Source organism: Vulpes vulpes, chromosome 14 (genome assembly GCF_048418805.1).
Source record: "Vulpes vulpes isolate BD-2025 chromosome 14, VulVul3, whole genome shotgun sequence".
Classification (NCBI taxonomy): domain Eukaryota; kingdom Metazoa; phylum Chordata; class Mammalia; order Carnivora; family Canidae; genus Vulpes; species Vulpes vulpes.
In genome coordinates this window covers 109664378-109689122 of record NC_132793.1, presented here as the reverse complement: position 1 = coordinate 109689122, position 24745 = coordinate 109664378, and the positions used below count along the sequence as shown (strand labels likewise).

Genomic DNA, 24745 nt, shown 5'->3' with positions numbered 1-24745 from the left:
ATGAGAGTACCTCATGAGATGACTTTTCTCTTAAAGGCTCCTAGTTTCATAAATAGTTGCTCACCTCGTTCTGAAATGAAAGAGAGAACAAACGGAGGTGGGGGTGCTTGGTTAACCACCTTCCTTCATAGGCAGTGTAGACACACAGTTCATGAAAGGTGACATGAAAAGGTGTTATGTTGAGAAGTCTTGCTCCAACATCCATCCCCACCAGCCTTGTCCAGCACCTACACACGCCCAGTTCTAGTCCCAGTAGGTGATTAGTCTGACTTACTAGTATGTGTTTATACAAATGCTAATACTCATTCTTCCCTTGTTCTGTGAGAAGGCTCATACTGATGCACACTCTGTTCCCCTTGCTTTTCTCTCCGCAGTACAGCCTGACTCTGCAAATAGCGCTCTTCCTCGTCCCCTCTGCTGCCCTGTCTGTGTCCCAACAGGTGGACACACCATAGTTCGGTTTCTCTTTCTTGTCCCCCATCCATGGGCCCATGTGTGTGTCTCCCATTCTTTTCCCTCCACACTGTTCAGTGAGCCATCTGATACCTGGCTTTTTCTACAGAAGTAGGTCTCTCCCTAGGATTGGTTACCAGTGGTGGCTTCTCTGGGTCACAGAGTCATGGCCTCTCCTCCCCCCTAAAAGAGAGTGATGTCATGGTCTTGGGACTTGACCAGTCTGCTGAGAAATGGCAGCCCCTTGAGATTTCAGTCTTCCTTTCATTTATGATAGGCAAAGCTGAACATTCTCTTATACGTTGATGGGCCTTTCATTTCCTGTTCCATCTTACTGTTGTCAGCCGCCTTCTTTTTTTTTTTATTTTATTTAAGATTTTATTTATTTGGAAGAGTGATAGTGAGAGAGAGAGCACAAGCAGGGAGCAGAGGGAAAAGCAGACTTTCCGTGGAGCAGGGAGCCCAATTTGGGGCTCAATCCCAGGACCCTGAGATGATGACCTGAGCTGAAGGCAGTCGCACCACCCGTTGAGCCACCCAGGCTCCCTATGTCTTTTTATGGTATTTTTTGAAAAACATGTTTTTAATGATAAATTCCAGTTCCTTAGTTTTTTCTTTTATGAATTGTGCTTAGGATGTTTTATCCAAGAAAACCTTGCCTTATACAAAATTCTGTTTTCTTCTACAAGATGTATAATTTCAGCTCTCACTTAAGGTGTGGTTCATTTGATTCAGTTTTTGCTTATGCTGTGAGGTTAGGGTCTAAGTTCATCTTTTTGTGTATGTGGATGTCCAGTGTCCAAGTGCTATATGTGGACAGGACCCTCTCTTTCCTGGTTGAATTGCATCAGCCATTTGTTGAAAATCACAGAGCTATAAATACAAGTGTTTATTGTCTGCACTCTGCATTCTCTGTTCATTTGACCTCTGGGTTCTTTCCCATAGTGTACTTTACCTGCTGCTTTATAGTAAGTTTGGATATCAGGGAGGATCTGCCCCCCAGCTTGGTAGGCCTTATTAAATATTGTTTAGGCTGTTCAAAGCCCTTTGTGTTTCCATATAAGTTTTAGAACCAGCTTGTTCTACAAAGAAACCTGCCTGGATTTTGGTAGAAATTGTACTGAATTCTCAAATATTTTATGGAATTCACCAGCAGACTCCTCTGGGCCTAGTCTTTTCTTTGTGGGATGATTTGATCAGTTTGGGGAAAATACAATCTTAACAAAGTTGAATCTGTCAGCCTAGGAATGTGCTGTATCTCCATTTATTTAAATCATCTTTCTTCTAGCTGTTAAAAAAGTTTCTAGTCATTCTTAATTATTGAAGTTTTTGATTCTGTAGTAAATGGTATTTTTTAATTTCAATTTTCAGTTGATTATTGGTAATACATAGAAATACAGTTGATTTTTAAATACTTGTGTTCTGTGGCTTAAAACACATTTATTCTTTGGAGTCTCTCTCTCTCTCTCTTTCTCTTTTTGGTTAGATTCCTTTGGATTTTCTACATGCAAGATTATGTAGACATAAAGATAGTTTTTCTTCCTCTTTCTGGATGATTTTCATGTCTTACTCTTGCCCTACTGAGCTAGCTAGAACCTCCAGTGCTGCACTGCAGAGAAGTGTTGCAAGCACACATCTTTGTCTTGTTTCTGGCCCCAGGAACTCAGCCTGTAACTAGGATCATGCTAGCTGCACATTTTCATTGGATAGCCTTACCCAGTTAAGGAAGTAAATCCTATCAACTCTTCTTTTCCTAAGAATTTTATCATGAACGTATATTAGGTTCTCCAGATGCCCTTTTTTATATCTATTAAGATGTTCCTGTAGTTCTCATCCTTCATTCTGTTACTGTGGTATGTTGCATCAAGTGATTCTTAGATTTATTTTTTAAGTAGACTCCTCACCCAGAGTCGGGCCCAGTGCCGGGCATTAACTCATGACCATGAGATCAAGACCTGAGCTGAGATCAGGAGTCAGATCCAATACCTACTGAGCCACCCAGCCACCCCTGATTCTTGGATATTAAACCAACCATGTGTTCCTGGGACAAATCCCACTTGATCATGGTGTATAATATTTTATTTATTTATTTTTGTATGTTGGATTGGTTTGCTAATAATCTGCAGTTAACATTTTTGCTTCTGTGTTAGTTAAAGATACTGTTCTGTAGTCATCTAACCTTAGAGTGTCAGTGTTCGGCTTTGATATCAGGGTAATAATGGCCTCATAGAATGAGTTGGGAAATGTGTGCTCTGCTTATATTTTCTGAAGAAATTTGTCTAAAATTTAGATTTCTTAAATAGTTGATTGAATTTACCAGTGAAATCTGTGGGCTTGGTCTTTCCTTTGTGGGAAGATTTAGAATTACTAATTTACTTTACTTGTTACAGGTTTATTCAGATTTTCTATTTCATCTATATTGTCTACTTTGATGCCGTGAGGATATTTACTATATTCTTTTATGATTCTTTTAGTTCTGCAGGGTCTAGAGTGATGTTAATTCCTGATTTGGGTAATTTTGTCTACTTTTTTTTTAAAACCCTCAAACTGACCTAAAGGATTATCAGTTTTTGTAAAACAAAACAAAACAAAACAAAACAAAACAAAACAAAACAAAAAATTTGTTGTTAATTTTATTTGTTTTTCCCTTTATTTCAATGATTTCTATTCTGATCTTCATTATTTCTTTCCATAGTCTTTGGGTTTGGTTTGTTCTCCCCTCTCTAGCTTGTTGAATCCAAGCCTTAGATTACTGATTTTAGAACTTGAGAATTTATTGAGACTTGTTTTATGCCCTAACATATGGTCTGTCCTAGATAATGTTCTATATATACTTGAAAATAATTTGCGTTCTGCTCTTGTTGGATGGAGTGTCCTAAGAACGAAAGTTTGGTCGAGTTGATATCATTCTGGTGCTCTGAATCCTTCCTGATTATTCTGTCCAGTTCTAAAAATTGCCGAGAGGCACACTGAAGTCTTCACATATTGCTACTGGACTGTTTCTTTTTCAGATTGGCTAGATTTTGATTCATGCCTTTGGGACAGTGTTGTTGAAGGTGTATGTGTGTGTTACTGTTACCCCTTCCTATTCTATCGGCTCTTCTGTCCTTATGAGATGCTTCTCCATTAGCATTTCTCATCTGAAAGACTCCTCCCACTTGCAGAATCGCTCCTGCTGTCTTAGGGTTACTGTATGCATGTTACCTATTTTTTCATCCTTTGCATTTCAGCCTCTTTGTGTCTTTGAATCTAAGATTTGTCTTTGAATCTTTTAGTTGGGTCTTGTATTTTTGTATCTTGTCTGCCAATCTCTGCCTTTTGTCTGGAGTGCTTCATTGATGGTTTAATGTCATGGTCGGCGGTATGTACAACTACTTTGCTGTCTGTTTCCATAGGTCTCCTATTTTTTTGTTCCTCTGCTCCTCCTTTACTTTATTTTTTGTATTAAACAAAATTTTTAGTGTACTATTTTAATTCTGCTATTGATTCTTTGGTCTTTTTTTGGTTTGTTTTTAAGGGCTTTTGGGAGTTGGGAATGGGAAGGGCCCCAGGCAAAAAGGCCTGGCTCCTGCTGCTCTTACCTGATGTTCTTGCTAATTGGCATGAAGAAATGCCTTTCTGTTTGCTTTTTCCCTTTGGCTGATTTTCAGATCCTCAAATGGTTGCTTTGACAGTTGCATTCAGTTTTACCCTTGTTTTAAGAGGGCAGAGCCACTGACTATTGAGTCTCACCTCTGGTGTCTTTTGCAGAGTTTCCATGTAACCACTCCTGAGCAGTGTGAGGCCCGTGGAGCCTGGCACCAGTGCTCTGTCATCCTTGGCCCCAACTCCCTTCTCCCTTCTGCCACCCTTGTCGGTCCCCTTGTCCCTGCACAGACAGTCACAGGAGCAGATTGGTGTGGCTGCCACCTCAGCACCTACTTAGCTGGGTAGTGAGGTCTGCATTTTTTCTCATCAGGTCTCCTCCATCCCAGGCTCTCGGGGTCCCTTCTGTACTCTATAAGGAGGGCTCTGGACAACTTGAGGCATCAGATGAGCCCTGTCTTCTCTGTAGTGGCTGTGTGACTGCTCAGCACAATGTGACTTGACTTAATTTATTTCACTCCATTCTTTGTTTTACTAAATAACCAAGTACTTTTTTTTTCTTTCCTTTTAGGCCGAACAAGCTCCAAACACTTGTGAATGTCATGTTTGTAAACAAGAAGCTTCTGGACTGACCGCATCAGCAATGACTGCAGGAGCCCTTCCCCCTGGCCATCAGTTCATGAGCCCTGAGAAGCCCACACACCCTGCTCTGCATCTTTACCCCCACATCCATGGACACGTGCCCCTGCACGCGGTCCCACACCTGCCCCGCCCTCTCATCCACCCCACCTTGTATACAGCGCCCCCCTTCACACACAGTAAGGTAAGTCAGGGCAGAGAGGGCCTGGAAGCTCACCTGTCACTAAGATCTTATCAGAAGTGCATTTTTAAACAAAAATCCACAAATTGGCAATTTGTATAGGCCATGTCTACTCTTGACAGGGAGGTCTGCAAGAGATTACTGTAATCCCTTAAGCTTTCAGAATTTTGAACCTTCACAGTTGTAAAAACAATTACAAAAGTGGTGGCTTACTCCTTCAGAATTAAGTAGAGCGTAAAGAGTTTTCCAGATGACGTTGGTGTAATAGGTTGTACTTGGGGGAACACCAGACACGGACGACTCTTCTGCCTACCCAGACAACAGCTTAGTTATTTCCTCATGGCCTCCTGAGGCCTGGTTTTTTTCCTTAATGCTACTTGGGTAAAATATTGTGATTACAGCATGGGTCCTCTGACATTGGTTGGGCTCTATAGTGTCTGAAATGAACATGCTCCCTAAACACGAAAATGAAAGACATAATGAAATACACAGGCTCAAAGGAGGAATCCTAAGTGTCATCCAAGACGAAGTTGCAGTGCCATGCTGGCCTCCCAGACCAGCTGTGCTCGGTGCCTGTGCAGAAAAGGAGTGAGCATGTAGAGAGATGTGCTTTTTATGTATTTATTCTCAGAGAACCCCATGCTTATATTAGTAGCTTTGACTTTGCAATGAAATTTTTACTTTGGTTTTATTCTTGGCACCACAGATAGCTTTGTGTCCCTAGCCGTTTTGAACTTAGCTTTATTGGCTCTTATAAATTCTGATTTTTGGTTTCCTTTTTATCAGTTATTCTGGGTCAGAGTTAGTTTTAATCAATCAAAAATAAAATTTCCCCCCAAACCCTAGATTTATTATTTAAAATAGTGATTCTCAACTGAGAGAAGAGAGGAGGACATGGGATAGAAGAGGCTTTTTCAGACCCAGGGACATTTGCTGTGAAGTAGAGTGTTGTTTGTTTGCTGAGGAGAGGGGTACAGGTAGGAGAGTTAATAACCTCTGATTTACAGTATAATAGAATCAGTTTGTCATGTTCTGTTGCAATAAGTACTTGGTAACTGCCCATATTTATGCTTAAATTTTGTTAGATTGAACTTCACTCAGTTTGGATATTTAATGATCACTTTACTGATAGAGTGATTTGAAATAGCATTTTCAGGTGTATATTCAAAGCCAGAAAGAAAAAAAAAAAAGCCAGGCTGTTTCCATGGTTGGCCCAATCTCTCTGGGTGACTGTATGAGGTGGGGAAGCTCTCTGTTCTGTCTTACCTGAATACAACTGCTTCCTAGTCCTTGGGAACCAACCCTAGGAAAGAGTAGAGAATGGTCTGTTGTAATGTCTTGCTGGTAGTAAAACCTATTCAAGATTCAGTCCCTAAAAATCTTTAAGAAAAGTAGGAAATTGATTATTCTTAAAGGCTGTTGGGATACTCCAGTTAAAAGCTGATTTTTACCCCTAACTTTTGGCCTTTTCCCAGGGCATTTTAGGTAGTCCAGAGAAGGGTAAAAGAGAAGAAAAACATTTTGAGAAAGTGTCATCTGTATATAGAATCTATTTAATACCTTATAAACTTTAGTAGATAGATGTGGAGGATTCATGGGTAGAAAAGCAATGCAGAAGATAAGCTAGTAAGGCTTATTTGGGAAAATGAGTTGCATTTGGCAAAATACTTCATTTGTATCTGGTATAAAAATGCTTGTTTCTTCAGACAAGCTTGCAGTGTCACTGTGTCTTCCAAAATTAGTTTTTGTTATTTAAGTTAGTTTGACTTGGTTGACTACTGTGAATACCTGTATACCTAACTCATGATGGGCTCACAACCCCATAGGAGTTGGTAGAACCCCTTCTGGAGAACGCACAAACTTGTCTTCAGTTACCTCAGAGGCGGCTTGTTCAATGGGGTGCCCCCTGTGTGGCTGTGTGTGAGCTCGGCTGCTTCCATGTTTGTATTCTCTAGGCTTTCAGGGATTTTTGCTCTGGTAAGGTGATGTTTGTCACCTTTAGGACTTTATGTCATTGTAGTTGTAATAGTTGTAACTTTTAATTCATACTCTGGCTGTTGTAGGTAAATATTTAGTACCTAAAATGCTTGGGATGCGTAATATAGAAAATTTATTTTTTTGGACTTAGAATAATCTGATGACTTTCTGTTTTCAAAGGTCTTTGTACCAGTGATACATTTCATTTATATGTTGAGATAAAAGTTATTTGAAAGTTAAAAGTAGTTGCAAGAGAAAAATACAGTAATGAAATTCTAGACAAAAATTAAAACTATATGGCAAGGAATTTTATTTACAGATATTTGGGTATTTCCCAGCTGTCTTTTGTTACTAATTTCTATTTCAATTTCACTGTGGTCTGAGAGCAGACATTGTATGACTTTTTATTCTTTTGGATGTGTTAAAGTGTGCTTTGTGGCTCAGAATGTGGTCTGGCCTGGTGCATGCTCCAAGTGATCTTGAGAATGCACGTATTCTGCTGTTTTTGGATGAAGTAGGCTGTCCACGTCCATCATGTGCCGTTGACCAATGGTGCCGTTGTTGAGTTCCGCAGTGTCCTTCCTGACCTGTGGCTAGATCTGCCTGCACCTGATAGAGGGGTGTTGGAGTCTCCAAACTCCACAGCAGATTCTCCTCCTCTGCCTGCAGTCCTGTCAGTTTTTGTCTCGTGTTGTTTGTTGTTTGGCACCATGTTGGTCAGTGCTTACATATTTAGAACTGTTATGTGTTCTTGGGAGAATGACCCTTTTATCATTATGGGATGCCTTTCATCATCCCTGATGATCTTCCTTGCTCTGAGGTCTGACTTGTGTGATATTAAGACAGCTGCTCCAGCTTTTCATTAGCACTAGTGTGGTATCTCTTTCTCCATCTCTTTACTTTTAACTGAAAGGGGTCTTTATACTCCCAGTATGTTTCTTGTAGACACATCTAGGTGGGGCTTGTTTTTTTAATATACTCTAATAATGTTTGTCTTTCCATTTATATCTTTAGACTAGCCATATTTAAAGTGATTTTTTATGTGTTTGGGTTAATAGTAACCCTTGTTCTGTTTTCATTACCAGAGGCTTTCTTTTTCTGCCTTCTCCACTTTTAATTAGGCATTTTCTGATTCAATTTTCTCTCCTCTCCTCTCTTTAGCATATTGGTTATACTTAAAAAATATATTTCAGCAGTTGTATTAGAATATACATTTTAACTAATCTGAGTCTCCCTTCAGATAACACTGTTCTATTTCATGTTAGCATAGGTACCTTTTCCCAGAGAGTTCCTGATCCCTCCCTCCCTCCTTCTTCCCTCCCTCCTGTCCCTTGTGACATTGCCATTGTTCTCTGTTGGCAATAAGTTCCCTCAGTGTTTATTTGTCTAAGGAGGTCTTTGTTTCTCCTTTACCTTTGAAGGATAATTTTGCTGGGTGCAGAATTCTAGATTGGTGGGTGTTTTCTTTCAGTGTTTTAAACAAGTTTCACTCCACTCTTACCTTGCTTACATGGTTTCTGACCAGATATCCTCTGATTCTCCTCTGTTCTAGAGGTACAGGGCCCTCCCCCACCTCTCTCCCTCCCCCTTCCCCCTTTCCCTCTCTCCTTTGCCCCCTTCCATTTCCCAAGGCTACTTTCAAGGTTGTTGTTTTTTTTCTTTTTTTGTCTTTGGCTCCCTGCAGTTTGAATATGAAATGCCTAGGTGTAGATTTGGGAGTGTTTTTTCCATTTGGAGTTCTGAGCTTCCTGGATCTGTAGTTCATTGTCATTAATCTTGGAAAGTTCTCAGCCAATATTCCATTTTCTTTTCTCTTTCTTCTCCTTCTGGTATTCCAATTCCTGTTAGATCTTTTGAAATTGTCCCGTACATCTTGGATGTTTTGTTCTATTTTGTGTTGTTGATGGTGGTTTTTTAGTTCTGGTGTTTTTTTAAATTCTCATTTCTCTTTGCATTTCAGTTTAAGAAGTTTCTGTTGACATATCTTGATGCACATGTGTTTTTCCCATCCACTGATGATCAGTTCATCAGAAGCATTCTTTGTTTCTCCCGAGGTGTTTTTATCTCTAGCTTTCTTTATTCTTTGAGATTCCATCTCACTGTCTCACTGCTCACGTTACCTGTTAGTTCTTGCCTATTGTGTGCTTTTTTAAAAAAAAATTTTATTTCATTTGTGAGAGAGCAGGGGAGGAGTGGAGGGACAGGGAGAGACAATCCCAAGCAGCCTCCTTCACTGAGTGTGGAGCGTGGATCCCACAATCCTGAGATCATGACCTGAGCCAAAACCAGGAGTTGGACGCTTAAGCATTGTGTGCTTTTTCAGTTGGAGCCCTCAGCATATTTATTATTTCAAGTTCCTGTCTGTGATGGTGAGCCCTGTTATGTTCATGCCCCTAGTCTGCCATGATGCTGTCTGATCGGGGCCAGCCTGCCCACCCTGCTCTGTGTCCTGAACCTGTCTTCTTGCCTCTCACCCTTTGGCCTCCCTGAGAACCCCTTTTGCATCAGCCTTCCAGTTAAACAACTCTCTGATGGTCTCTCTCACATGCTGCTGAAGTTTGACTTTTTAATTCCAGCTGTGATTCTTATCTGTAAGCTTTAATTAATTTATTTTTAATTTATATTAGCAACTCTTTGTGTTCTCTTGTTCCTTCATCATGTTTTCTTTTATCTTTTCTTAAACATTTTACACATAATTCTCTGTTTGAAACCTTGAGGATCTGAATTTGTTTTTTTTTTGTTGCTCCTGTGGATGTGTTTTTCTGTAGATGTACAGTAACTTTTAACGAGGTTATGTTTTTGTTCAACTTACTCTGTGAGAACTGCAAGGCACTAAGTAGGGCTGAGGTACCAGTGCTGACTCACCTGGGATCCTAGGGTTCCACCTGACCATCACCAGCTCTCCTGCCTCCTGTGGGGATCATGGATCTGCCCCCCATCACCGTGACTATGGTGCATGTGCCTTCAGGGCAGTCATCCCTCCCCCACACCTGCACCTGGCTCTGTTTTCCTCACCATGTTCTAATAGGTTCTGGGATGGATGTGGTGCCGTGCAATACAGGCCAGGTCTCCTGGCTCCTACATAAACTCAGGTGTTTAGAAGGCATCTGTTAACGTATGTTTGTCCGAGCTCTCATTTAAAGCAAAGATTTTACTTTCCTGTGAATCACTTTTGTCTCCAAAGTGGAGAACCATTCAAAACTTCTATTTGTACACAGTGAAATAAATCTGTTCTAATTCAACAGCATTGTCCACATGTTGAGAGACTAATTCTATGCCTGAATTATTGGTGTGCTTATGGAGGCATGGCCCAAAATTGGTCTAGTTGACAGAGGCCTATATTTTTCTCAAGGATACTCACACCTGTTGAGTAGCTGTTTTATGGGAAAGCATTGCTATAAACACAGCTTGTTACAGACCCCCAGTTCCCCTGGTCTCTGCAACTGGACCTCATGTTAGTAAATGGGAAGTGTGTGAATCGAATTTAACTTATGCTTTCAGTGTTACAGCTTGAGAATTGTGTTCCCTTGTCCCTCTAAGCTAAATCTTTTCAGCCTTTATTGAACATCCAGTATGTGCCAGGCCCTGTGCTACATGCTAGCAAAGTACAAACCAGGGAATCTTCATCCCTGCCTTTAGGGATCTCTCAGTCTAATCAAATTAAGACCTCAAAATTCCATGGTGTACCTTAGCAGAAATTGTAGCTACAGAGTAGGAAAGCCTCACTGAAGGGAAGAGGGCTTCTGACTGAGCCTGTCAGGTAGTTTTGCAGAGGAGGTGATGCTGGATGGGGTTTTGAAGGGTAAGCATAAGCTCTCTGGATACATTCAGGTGGCAGGTTCAGGCTCTTAGACAGGCCCCCTCCAGGGAGAAGGCAGTTATCTGGCAGCCATGAGTTGGGAGGGCCTCAGAAAGTAGTGAGGGGAGCTTCAGAGCTCACCTGGGCTTCTGCTGTGCAGTGGCCAGTGAGGCCCAGCTGCTTCTCCACATGCTGCTGTGGTGCAGCCTGAGGAGCCAGCTGGTTTCTACCTGCCACGTGTCTCTGCACCTTAGCAGAAGGTGTGCAAGACCGAGAAACCTCCTTCTGCTTAGTTGTCTTCACATCTATTCCTTCTCAGCAAAGCAACTCTTAGTTTATCACTACTTTGTGGAAAACGATGTCTGTAGAAATAACGGGTTTTTTTATTTCTTCACTCTTTGCCCTGCCAGAACCACCATATTAGGCTCCTGTCATGATCGTGAGCATCCAGACCTGTTTCTTCTCATTTCATACCCCATGTGTCCATACCATTCTCACCCTCCACCTCCCTGAGCCCGTTCAGGCCAGCAGGTGTGCTGAGCTACCCAAGTGGAGTGACCCTGACTTCCTCTCTGTACCCAGGATGGGCAGCACAGCCTGGGGTGCAGCAGGGTGGTTCTCTGTGTAGGAACCAGTCGTACAGGTGGGGATATCCCACCTCATCCCTCACTGCGCTGCACACTTACACCCACTGTCCAGTTAAATTCTCACCACAAACCCTGGAGGTAGGTATTCCCAAATAAAAGATGAGAAAACTAAAGCACAAAAAGATTGAGTCATTTGCCTGAATCACACTGCTAGTAGAGGGAGAGCCGGCATCCAAAGCCATCAGGCCATGCATCCTGTCAGGCCGTGCGTCCCAAAGGCTGAGGACAGGTTGCTGTTCACAGCCATACCTCCCAGGGACTGTGATCTTGGGCTGCTGCTCTGATAGTCACAGCGATTGTCCTGATGGCCCCAGAACCCCTCCTCTCCACTGCCTCTACCTCCTCATCTCTCAGACCCCAACTGATGGCTTCCTTTGGTGCCCTTTCCCCTTTGGGCAGAGGCATCTCTGATTTGGTCCCTGCAGCCTATCTGACTGTGGTGCCGTTGTCCATGAATGGGGACTGTGCCTATGCTATCCTCCCTTCCCTCCCATCTTCTGCCCAACCATCACCTGCTCGGGAATCCTCCCAAAACCCTCCCACTTGACTTTACAATGGCCAGGGCCCAGTTTTATCTCCCAAAGGATGAGACTCCCAGGTGTTGCCAGTGCCAGACCTGTAGCTTCTCTGGGTGGGACCTGTAGCACTGGGTCCTCCTGGGGAGGGGAACTGTGGGACCAGAAGGCTACCAGTAAGTCTCAAATTATAACTGTGGGAAGTGCTAAGAGAGAAAATTGTGGATTTTTAGGTGTGTTAAATGGGAAAGCCCACCTTGGTCTTGGGTGCTGGGTGGTGAGGTGATAACTTCTGAGGTGTTTGGGCTGAGGCTGAAGGAGTACAGTACGTAGTGAGCTTGTGAGCTGAGGTTAGGATGTTCTGGAAGCTGGAGGCAGCACAAGGAAAGGTCAAGGTCAAGAAGAAGCTTGGATTTGAGGACCAAGGGAAGGACTTTGTGTCCAGGCACTTGGGGAACACCAGGGACAGGGATAGGCCAGGCCATATGGAAGATTTTTTATTTTATTTTAAGAGCAGTGGGAAGACATTAGTGCATTCTGAGCAAGGGAGGGACTCATTCTTACTGACTTCACAAAAGCTCACCTTGGTGGCTGTGAGGAAAAGGACTGGAAGGAGGCTGGGTGTGAGCCATGGGGGCTGTCTGCGCAGGTGGTGGAGGCCGTGGCTGGGGGTGGCACAAGGATGCACAGGGGTGTGCAGGGGAGCAGCCCACACTGGTCACTCGATATGTGGGTGGACCCTTCAGACCACAGTCTGCCATGGTAGGGCTGCGGGGCTGCTTCCAGGCTCAAATAAAATCTGTAGTTCTTTAGACATGCTGTGCCCTGGGCCCAGGTGTGAGAGAACAGTTGAGGAGCTTTATTTACTATTTGTTGTTAAGTGATTCTAGAGTTGACTTTTTAGTGGTGATCCTTAGAATGTCAGATGAGACTAATAAGCCCTGGGAGCAAGCACCTCGTATGCTAGTGAGCCCCATGTAGACTGTGCCAAGGGACAGGCACTGTAAGTTGCTAAGTTGTCTCAAGTCAGTTTGGTAGATTCCCTGAAACATCAGTTACTTTTAAAGTCTACTCCTGGTTCATATGTGACCAATCGGATGTAGTGTGACAGCCAGGCAAGTCTGTGCTCTATGAGACTCATGCAGCCCGGGAGGCCCTCCCACCGCAAGCACAGCCCCCCAGGGTTCTCAGTCATGGTCTGTCTGTGGTTTAACTACGTAGGTAAGCAGAATATGAATTTTGAAATGTGATTAGAACTTTTTTTTTGTAGGCTTTACCGCCAGCACCTGTTCAGAATCACACAAATAAGCATCAGGTATTCAATGCATCTCTTCAAGACCATATTTATCCAAGCTGTTTTGGGAATACTCCAGAGTGGAATAGTTCTAAATTTATAAGTCTTTGGGGATCAGAAGTGATGAATGATAAGAACTGGAATCCTGGCACTTTCTTGCCAGATACAATTTCTGGTAAGGAACTTGTTAAAACTTTCTTAAAGGTTTAAAATGACCTGAGCTGGGTGGATTGCTGTCTCTGTTGCCGCGGTCCCCCAATAGAAGCCCCGGGCTAGCTAGGCCCCTGCCTCCGCTGCTCCTGGGTGGCCCCTGGGCCTCGTCCTGCTGCCCCAGCCACCCACGTCTGCCACTAGCCATATTCCCCTGTATGGACAGAGCAGAGCAAGGCGCTGGCACCCTGTGGCTGTTTTCAGCAGCAGGCTCTCCAAGGCCCTGCACGTAGTGGATATCCCATGCCTTGGCGCTGCCAAGCCTCTTCTCTCTAGGCCTCGATGTTGGGCCTGTGGTCCTCGAACAGCGGCAACAGCCACTCAGCCCAGTGTACAGGGGTCTTGCAGCAGTGCCACCAACCACCTCAGTGCTATGACTTATGTTCCTCTTCTGGTGCTATATCAACCCTACATGGGATCTGTGCCCTCTAACAAGCTCCTTCCAGCTTCTGGCTGCCGAGGTACAGCTGTTACTTTAGTCGTAGGGAAAGGTGCACCTGAAGAGGGGCTGGTTGCAGCCTTATCTCTTACATGGTTAGAGCCCCTGGTGGCCCCACACCCAGCCCTGCATATGCTCAGAAAAGCAGGCTACACCTGACATCTGTGCTTGGAAAAGGTTTCTAGCTTTGTGACCTTGGGCAAGTTGCTTAGCCTCTCTGAGCCTCAGCTTCTCTATCTGTAGGATGGGATTAATAGTACCAAGCTCAGAAAGTAGCTTTAAGACATTAAATAAAAGAACTTTGGGAAAGCACCTAGCACGGGATTGGCACATAGTAGGTGCTCAATACATTTTTTTTCTTGGATAAAAACTAGTTGACTGATATCCTCCCAGTGAAGTCCCAGCTTCGATAGCAGCCCCGGTGTTAGAAGTTCAGTCAGCAGACATCCCTTAGGTTTTAGCGACATATTTCTAGAAGCCTTACTTCTACTATTCTTCTCTGAAGGGAGTGACATACTAGGACCAACTCTCTCAGAAACAAGACCCGAAGCCCTTCCAACGCCATCCAGCGGTGAAACACCTATGGTTTCAGAGAGCAAGGAGAAAAAAAATGCTGCAAAAAAGAAATGCTTGTACAATTTCCAAGATGCTTTTATGGAAGCGAACAAAGTTGTGATGGCCACGTCGTCAGCCACTTCCTCCGTATCCTGCACAGCCACTACCGTGCAGTCTAGCAACAGCCAGTTCAAAGTGTCGTCCAAGAGGCCTCCTTCCATAGGTAAGACCTGCGGCTTCCTCCTCACCATCTCTGTAATCACCTTATCCTCAGTGTGGCCAAAGGCCTGGGTGTAGTAATCAACTCTGGAAAATGCTCGTACACAGGTAGCATGTCCTTTGGAAGTCGGATTTGAGTTTTACTACCCCATGAATATCCTCTGGCTTTTGCTGCGCTGTCTTGCCTTTCTTCTTGGTACCTGTTGCTTTGTGAAAAGAAAAGGTCACTGCTTTCTGAGCAAATGGAGGAATTTTGAGTCCTCTGAAAGCAGAAGCTTGGTGGAGAGTGAGCTGATGGGGCTCCTGGCCAGCCTGTGACACAGCCCCTGCTGCCACTGGGATCTATGGCATAAGGAGGTGTGGCTCCATGCCCTAGTGTGAGCACAAGGAGTGGCGATCTGGAAACGTGTTGAAAGCACATGGGAGCTGGCTCAGAGAGCCCTCACTAGCAAAAGTTAGAACAGTTGGAGCATCAGAAAGAATAATAGGATGGATGATAGCATGCATGGTCAAGAATCCCCTGGGTGTTCAGAAAAGAGGTGGGTAGGGAAGCTCTTTTTGACAAATGCTCGCTGCTGCTGTTATATAGACATAACAGACAGGGAAGGCCACTGTGCAGCTTGTGTGACCATGAGTCTAGGTGAGCATCCCCAGTGGTTATTAAGAACAGTGGATATCTGTTTGGGGAATGTAGCATCCTCAGTGTCTGACAGTAGTGCCCACAGGTGACTGGCAGATCACGAAGGGAAGATAAAGTGCCTTTCACTGGAGGAATGTGGCAGATTACCCCCTGCACACTGATCAGATGTGACCTCACTGGCATGGAACAGACTCACATTAGTGGCTTCTCATGCAATCACAAGGATCCAACATACCCTTTGCAGGAGTTGTGCCCCAAACATCTTTGGTAACTCTGACATGATACCATAAGCCCAGACTGGTGGGCAACTGTCCTCAATTCAGACAATGTCAGTGTTACTGAAGGAAAAAAGTTTAGAAGAGGCTAGGTTGGGGAAAAGCTGCAAAGACCGTGTGGGGGAGACAGGAGATAGGATGGGGTAGTACATGGGATGAGCATGTCATGGGGACAGTACACGTCTCGGATGTGGTTACACAGTGAAGTGTCATGTTCCCTGGGGTTTGTGCTGAGGTATTTAGGATGCATGCAGCCTCCAGATATTAAGCCAAAAAATTGTGTGTACATGAGAAATAAAGTAAATGTGGCAAAATGTTAAGTAGTCATGAGTCCAGATGAGCGTATGGAAATTCTTTGTACTGTTCCTTCGAAGTTTCTGTAACTTTGAACATCTTCACATGAAGAGGTAGAGGAAGCTTTAGTGAAGAGACACTAATCCAGCTCAGCCGTCCTCGGTGACCCTTCTGCATCTCCGAATGCAGGTGAGGTGTTCCATGGCGTCAAGGAGGACCACAGACACGCGGTGCCGGCCGCCCCAAGGAACAGTCCTACGGGCTTGGCACCGCTTCCCGCCCTCGCCCCTGCTGCGCTCGCCCCAGCCTCTTCGCCTCACCTAGCAAGTCTTGCGGCCCCGTCCTTTCCCAACACTGCAGCCACATCCCCCGGGTTTGTGGATACACGAAAGAGCTTCTGTCCTGCTCCAGGAGCCCCCCCACCCCCCACCACCGATGGCTCCATCAGCGCTCCACCCAGCGTTTGCAGGTGAGCCCGGGTCCTGCTGGTGCCAGAATCGAGAAGCCACACTGGCCTGTGTGTTGCAGAAGGGCTATCAGAGCTCTGCTCCCAGACACATGCAGCTGAACAAGGCAGGGAAAGACGCTGGGAAGGGGCATGCCTAGTGGAGGCCATGGGTCCCAGGAGGACGCTAGTCTTGCCTCTAGTCCTCAAAGGTGGAGCCACCATGGATCAGGTACACAGATCACCACCTAGCCACCGGCAGCAAGAAGGGAAGGGGCTGGGCATTTTTTAAGTTGTATTTGTTACACATTGAGTGAAGAACACTAGAAATATTCAACAGCTTGCTTTATTTTTATTTGTTTTTATTTTTTTAACTCAATTAACATAATGTATTACTGGTTTCAGAGATAGAGGTCAGTGATTCATCAGTCTATATTACACCTAGTACTCATGACATCATGTGCCCTCCTTCATGCCCATCACCCAGTTACCCTGTCCCCCCATCCCTTCCCCTCCAGCGACCCTCAGTTTGTTTCCTGTGATTAAGAGTCTCTTATGGTTTGTCTCCGTCTCTGATACCGTCTTGTTTTATTTTTTCCTCCCTTCCTCTATGATCCTGTTTCGTTTCTTAAATTCCACATATGAGTGAAATCATGATTGTCTTTCTCTTATGGACTCATTTCACTGAGCATAATACCCACTAGTTCCATCCACGTTGTTGCAAATGGCCAGATGTCTCCTCTCCCCTCCCCTCCCCTTTTCTTTTCTTTCTTTTTTATGATGGCCGAGTAATATTCCATTATATATATATATGTGTGTGTGTGTGTGTGTGTGTGTGTGTGTGTGTGTGTGTATACCACATTTTCTTTATCCATTCATCTGTCAATGGACATCTGGACTCTTTCCATAGTTTGGCTATTGTGGACACTACTGCTACAAACCTTGGGGTGCAGATGCCCCTTTGGATCACTACATTTGTATCTTTGGGGTAAATACTTAATAGTGCAATTCCTGGGTCATAAGGTAGTTCTATTTTCAATTTTTTGAGGAACCTCCATACTGTTTTCCACAGTGGCTACACTAGCTTGCATTCCTACCAGCAGTGTAAGAGGGTTCCCCTTTCTCTGCATCCTTGCCAACATCTGTCCTTTCCTGACTTACTCATTTTAGCCATTCTGACTGATGTGAGGTGGTATCTCACTGTGGTTTTGATTTGTATTTCCCTGATGCTGAGGGATGTGGAACGTTTTTACATGTGCCTGTTGGCCATGTGTAGGTCTTCTTTGGAGAAATGTCTGTTCAGGTCTTCTGCCCATTTCTTGACTGGATTATTTGTTCTTTTGGTGTTGAGTTTGATAAGTTCTTTATAGATTTTGGATACTAGTCCTTTATCTGGTATGTCATTTGCAAATATATTCTCCCATTCCGTAGGTTGTCTTTTGGTTTTGTTGACTGTTTCCTTTTCTGTGCAAAGCTTTTTATCTTGATGGAGTCCCAGTAGTTGATTTTTGCCTTTGTTTCCCTTGCCTTTAGAGATGTGTCTAACAAGAAGTTGCTCTGACTGAGGTCACAGATGTTGCTGCCTGTATTCTCCTCTAGGATTTTGATGAATTTCTGTCTCACATTTAGGCCTTTCATCCATTTTGAGTCTGTTTTTATGTATGGTATGAGGAAGTGGTCCAGTTTCATTCTTCTGCATGTGGTGGTCCAATTTTCCCAACACTATTTGTCGAAGAGACTATCTGTTTCCCATTGGATATTCTTTCCTGTTTTGTCGAAGATTAGTTAACCATAGAGTTGAGGGTGCATTTCTGGATTCTCTATTTTGTTCCATTGATCTGTGTGTCTGTATTTTCCCAAGACCATTCTGTCTTGATGATCACAGCTTTATAATAGAGCTCAAAGTCAGGAACTGTGATGCCACCAGTTTTGGTGTTCTTTTTTAACAATCATTTGGCTATTCGGGGTCTTTTCTGGTTCCCTACAAATTTTAGGATTATTTGTTGCAATTCTGGGAAATAAGTTGATGGTATTTTGTTGGGATTGCATTGAATGTATAGATTGCTCTAGGCTGTATAGACATTTTAACAATATTTGTTCCAGCAGTCCATGAGCATGGAATATTTTTCCATTTCTTTGTGTCTTCCTCAATTTCTGTCATGAGTGTTTTATAGTTTTCTGCATATAGATCTTTGCCTCTTTGGTTAGGTTTATTCCTGGTCATCTGAGTTTTTAGTGCAATTGTAAATGGGGTCGACTCTTTGATTTCTCTTTTTTTCTGCCTCATTTTTAGTGTATAGCAATTTTGATGCAACTGATTTCCATGCATTGACTTTGTGTCCTTCCACTTGCTGAACTCATATATGGGTTCTAGCAATTTTGGGGTAGAGTCTTTCTTTTGAGTTTTCCACATAGAGTATCATGTCATCTGTGAGGAGTGAGAATTTGACTTCTTTGCCGGTTCAGATGCCCTTTATTTCTTTTTGTTGTCTGATTGCTGAGGCTAGGTCTTCTAGGACTATATTGAACAACAGTGATGAGAGTGAATATTGTTGCTGTGTTCCCAGTCTTAGGGGGATAACTCTCAGTTTTCCACCATTTATAATGATATTCACTGTGGGCTTTTTGTAGATGGCTTTTATGATATTGAGGTATGTTCCCTTTATCCCTACACTATAAAGAGTTTTAATCAAGAAAGGATGCTGTATTCTGTCAAATGCTTTTTCTGCATCTATTGAGAGGATCATATGGTTCTTGTCCTTTCTTTTATTAATATAGTGTATCTCATTGATTGATTGGTGGCTGTTGAACCACCCTTGCAGCCCAGGAATAAATCCCACTTGGTCCTGGTGAAAAATCCTTTTAATGTACTGTTGGGTCTTATTGGCTAGTATTTTGATGAGAATTTTGGCATCCATGTTAATCAGGGATATTGATCTATAATTCTCCTTTTTGGTATCTTTGGTTTTAGGATCAAGGGAATGCTGGCCTCATTTCTTGCCATTTTTTATTTTTTTGAAACAGCTTCAGAAAAATAGGTATTAAGTGTTCTTTAAATGGTTGGTAGAATCCCCCTGGGAAGCCATCCAAACCTGGACTCTTGTTGGGAGATTTCTGATTACTGCTTCAATTTCCTTGCTGGTTGTGGGTCTGTTCAAGTTTTCTATTCCTGTTTCAGTTTTGGTACTTTATATGTCTCTAGGAATACATCCATTTCTTCTAGATTACTTAATGTGTTGTCATTTAATTGTTCATACTATGTTCTTATAATTGTATATCTTTGGTGTTGGTAGTGATCTCTCATTCATTTTATTTATTTGGGTCCTTTCTCCTTTCTTTTTTATCAGTCTGGCTAGGAAACTTAAACTAGGAGTTTATCAGTCTTATTAATTCTTTCAAAGAACCAACTCTTAGTTTCATTGATCTGCTCTGTTGTTCTTTTGGTTTCTGTTTCATTGATTTCTGCTCTAATCTTTATTATAATTTCTTTTTCCTGCTAGGTTTAGGCTTTACTTGCTGTTCTTCTTCCAGCTCCTGTTTGTATAAGATTAAGTTGTGTACTTGAGAGCTTTTCTGTTTCCTGAGGAAGGCTTATATTGCTATATACTTCCCTCGTAGGACCACTTTTGCTGCATCACAAAGGTTCTGAACTGTTATGTTTTCATTGTCATTTGTTTCCATGAATTTTTTTTTTAATTCTTAATTTCCTGGTAGACCTATTCATTCTTGAGTAGGATTCTCTTTAGCCTCTGTATATGAGTTCTTTCCAAATTTCCTCGTGATTGAGTTCCAGTTTCAAAGAATTGTGGTCCAAAAATATGCAGGGAATGATCCTAATCTTTTGGTACTGGTTGAGACCTGAGCTGTGACCCAGTATGTGATCTCTTCTGGTGAATTTCCCTGTGCACTTGAGAAGAATGTGTATTTTGTTGCTTTAGGATGGAATGCTCTAAATATATCTGATGTCCATCTGGTCCAGTGTCATTTAAAGCCCTTGTTTCCTGATTGATCTTCTGTTTAGATGATCTGTCCATTGTGGTGAGTGGAGTGTTAAAGTCCTCTACTATTATTGTATTATTATCCATGTGTTTCTTTAATTTTGTTATAAATTGGCTAATATCATTGGCTGTCCTCATGTTAGGGGCATAAATATTTACAATTGTTAGATCTTTTTGGATAGACCCTTTAATTATGATATAGTGTTCTTCCTCATCTATTATTACAGTTTTTGGGTTAAAATCTAATTTGTCCGGTATGGATTGCCACACCACCTTTCTTTTGATGTCCATTGCATAATAAATGGTTTTCCACCCCTTTGTTTTATTTTTTTTTTATATTTTATTTATTTATTCATGAGAGAGGCAGAGACACAGGGAGAGGGAGAAGCAGGCTCCCTTGGAGAGCCTGATGTGGAACTCAATCCCAAGACCCTGGGATCACACCATGACCAAAGGCAGATGCTCAAGCACTGAGGTGCCTTGCACCTCCTCATTTTAAATGTCTTTGGTCTAAAATGGGTGTCTTGAAGACAGCATATTGATCAGTCTTGTATTTTTATCCAGTCTAATACCGTACCTGTGTCTTGATTTTAGCCCATTTACGTTCAGAGTAACTATTGAAATATATTAATTTAGTGCCATTGTATTATCATTGTATTAAAGTCACTGTTTCTGTAGATTGTCTCTGTTCCTTTCTGGTCTCTTTTACTTTGGGGCTCTCTCTTCGCTTAAAGGATCCTCTTTAGTATTTCTTGTAAGGCTGGTTTAGTGATCACAAATTCTTTAGTTTCTGTCCTGGAAGCTTTTTATCTCTCCTTCTATTTTGAATGATATTGTAGCTGGGTAAAGTATTCTTGGCTGCATATTTTTCTCATTTAGCACCCTGGACATATTATGCCAGTCTGTTCTGGCCTGCTAGGTCTCTGTGGATAGATCTGCTGCCAATCTAAAGTTTCTACCCTTATAGGTTACAGACCTCTTGTCCCAAGCTGCTTTCAGGATTTTCTCTTTGTTTCTGAGATTTCCCAGTTTCACTGTTATATGTTGGGGGTATTGGCCTATTTTTATTGATTTTGATGGGGGTTCTCTGTGCTTCCTGGACTTAGATGCCTGTTTCCTTCCCCAGATTAGGGAAATTCTATGCTATAATTTACTCTAATATACCTTTTGCCCCTTTCTCTTTTTCTCTTCTTCTGGGATCCCAGTTGTTCTAATATTGTTTCACTTTATGGTATCACTTACCTCTAGAATTCTCCCCTCGTGATCCAGCAGTTGTTTCTCTCTCTTTTTCTCAGCTTCTTTATTCTCCATCATTTTGCCTTCTGTATCCTTGATTCTCTCTTCTGGTTCATTTATTCTAGCAGTGAGAGCTTATTTTATTGCATCTCATTAATAGCCTTTCTGATTTTGACTTGCTTAGATTTTATTAATTCTTTTATTTCTCCAGAAAGGGATTCTCTAGTGTTCTCCATGCTTTTTTTCAAGCCAAGCTAGTGTCTTTATAATTTTTTTTTAAGATTTTATTTATTTATTCATGAGAGACACAGAGAGAGAGAGACAGAGACACAGGCAGAGGGAGAAACAGGTTCCCCACAAGGAGCCTGATGTGAGGCTTGATCCTGGATCCCCAGGTCACACCCTGAGCCGAAGGCAGATGCTCAACCACTGAGCCACCCAGGCGTCCCTATCTTTATAATGGTTATTCTGAACTCTAGTTCTGACATCTTACTTACATCCATACTGATTCGGTCCCTAGAGTCAGTACTGCCTCGTGTTCTTTTTCGAGGTGAGTTTTTCCATCTTGTCATTCTTGCAGAAAGTGGTTGCTTTTATATTTGTAAAGTTGTTGCCATTTTCTTAGATCTCTGGTTGAGTTCACAGGTGTTGGGAATGATTTGATAGCTACCTAGCTGAATTCCTGGGACCAGATGAAACTAAGGTCTACTCCTCCGCCATCTTGGACACTGACAACAGTTTTAAAAAGACAATTTATGTTACCTGTTTGAAGCCATGAAGTGGTGGTAGGAGTGACAGTGGAGAAACCGTGCCCTCCAAGCCCACATCACCTTTCCTGTGTGACTCCCAGCGTCCAAATGGCCACTTGCCCTATGTGCCTCTCTTGGGGCAGCTATTGTTAACCAGCCCATGTGTGGTTTTGCAGTGACCCTGACTGTGAGGGGCACCGCTGTGAGAACGGCGTGTATGACCCACAGCAGGACGATGGGGATGAGAGTGCCGACGAGGACAGCTGCTCTGAGCATAGCTCTAGCACCTCAACCTCCACCAACCAGAAGGAGGGCAAGTACTGTGACTGCTGCTACTGTGAGTTCTTCGGGCATGGTGGGGTAAGTACCCCTGCTGGGATAAGTGCCCCGGGGGCGGGCAGCGAGCAGGTACTTAGAACGAGCGGGTACCAGGTGGAATCCTCGGTGTGATCATACTGTGTGTAAAGCTTCATTTGCAGTGTGGTTAAAATCAAGGTGTGGTCTGAAACAGTGGTTCTGCTCCTAGGTTGTGCTTATCTTGAAGAAATAACAAAAAAACAAATGTTTGCCCAAAGATCTACCTATAAGGATTTCATTACTCCATTTTTGCATTTGTTTGTGATTTTTAAATCAGTTGATGAGCTAGGGGCCTCACGAACAGCCATCTTTGGGAATTGTTGGGTCCAGATCATGCACAACCCACGTGCATGATGGGGGGGGGGGGCACTTGCTGTACATGGTGTGCGCTGTGGGACACCTCACGGTCTCAGTACAAGCAGATGTCAGCCATGTTGTGCCTAGGGGTGGCTGATAGGAAAAGCAATGGCTGGTAGTTGCTTTTCTTACTGCTGTCCTGTCTGCATTTGCTGAACATGAGTACACACACGTGCAGTGCCAGGAAGAAATATTGGCAGGGGGATTGAGAGCAATTTTCTTTTTCCCTTTTGGCACTGAATGAGAAACCCACAAAGGAATGAAAAGATTCTACAAATGCATTTATTGACATGAAATAATAATCACACTGCATTATATAAGAAGTAGATTAATCAGTATATGTGATTTTTTTTTTCAGTTTAAAAATGTCCATTTGTGTACATAGTTGTACATGTTTTACCATATTTTTCACGAACATGTGCAGGTTGAGGGGTTGGTGCCAGAACAAATCTTTGGGTCACTCTAGAGCAGGTTTTCCTTGTTTCTGCCACTTGTTTATCTTCCTTATTTTTCACCATGAACATGTATTACATAAGTAATAAGAAAACTTTTGTTTTTAGAGATACATTCTGAAATTTGCAATATTCAGCATCATTAAAACTTGAAGCTTAATTCAACCACACTCTCCTTTAACTGCCTTAGCCTCCAGCTGCACCAACAAGTAGAAATTATGCAGAGATGAGGGAGAAGCTTCGTTTGCGGCTGACCAAGAGGAAAGAAGAGCAGCCTAAAAAAGCGGACCAGCTCTCAGACAGAGAGAGTGTGGTTGACCATCGAAGGGTGGAAGACTTGCTGCAGTTCATAAACAGCTCAGAGACCAAGCCTGTGAGCAGCACTCGAGCCGCCAAGCGAGCCAGACACAAGCAGAGGAAGGTAAATGGCATGCCAGTGTGGTTCTGCTCAAGGGCGACCTGAAGAGCCCAAGCCCAGCTGGATACAGCAGGCCTTGGGAGCCTGTCACTGTCTCTGTCTCTGTGGCCTGAGCTGGAGCTGGTCAGAACCCCAGGTTGTATTTTCAGGACATGGCTTTCCCTCTTATAACATAGATCTAAAATGGGCCTTTGGGTCCCTGTGCCCCAAGTGGGCATGCTGCAGCAGACCCTTAGCTGCTGTCTGTGGAGGAAGAGCCTTCTCTCTCAGGGAGGTTGAGGAAAGAGCCCCTGGTTGTGAAGGAATAGGAGGGGGTCACTTAGACACAAGGCTAGGACAGGGCCCTTGGCCCAGCAGTATCCTTCAGACATAATCTGAGTGCCCCACCCCATGCTCCTTGTCCCTCAACTGGCAGAGGAGAGTCAGTCAGAGCCCTCCCAGAAGAGGTCAGGCATGCAGCATTGGTGGCCAGGGTCCAAAAGTAAGACGGACAGCTATTGTTAGCAGCCCTGGGCACCACCACGGGGTGTGGGCTGTCCTGGAAGCAAGCGTCTACCAAGACAAGCCAGGTTGGCCCAGCGGTGGGCGTGGCATGCAGAGGCTGTCGACCAGCGTGTGACAACCTGTAGTCTATACTTCACTAGTGAAGGGAGGGATAGTGTCTGCTCTTTGGCAGGACAGTGCGCCCTGGGGCTGGGCCCATGCCATGGATGTCCCTGCTTTAGCTTCCTCAAGAGCCAGACCATGCCAGGCAGATCCAGGCTGTGTACAGAAGGAACATGGGACGACAGTGGAGGCTCTGACGGCAAACAGGAGGCTTGGAGAAGAACCTGGGCCCCTGTGAGGTCCAGCAGAGCCGGGGTGGGAGGACATCCCAGAGTGTACTGGACAAGGAGCTCCCACCTTTAGCTGCTTGTGATGGGGAGACAGTTGGGATCGCTCCACCAAAGTGGAACACCTGTCGGGAGCCCTGCTTATATCTCACAGCCCTAATCAGTGTCTAACTCACAG

General features: G+C 43.5%; 1 protein-coding gene across 4 annotated transcripts in view; it reads left to right on the top strand.

Moving 5' to 3' along the window:
• Positions 1-24745, top strand: part of FAM193A (family with sequence similarity 193 member A) — a 166187-nt gene that overhangs the window by 120276 nt on the left and 21166 nt on the right. For all 4 annotated transcript variants that reach the window (XM_072737703.1, XM_072737702.1, XM_072737700.1 and 1 more), the window contains 6 exons: positions 4610-4861; positions 13067-13265; positions 14245-14517; positions 15912-16191; positions 22327-22510; positions 23507-23737. In XM_072737703.1, coding sequence (XP_072593804.1) covers positions 4610-4861; positions 13067-13265; positions 14245-14517; positions 15912-16191; positions 22327-22510; positions 23507-23737 — 1419 coding nt within the window. The remainder of the gene's footprint in view (positions 1-4609; positions 4862-13066; positions 13266-14244; positions 14518-15911; positions 16192-22326; positions 22511-23506; positions 23738-24745) is intronic.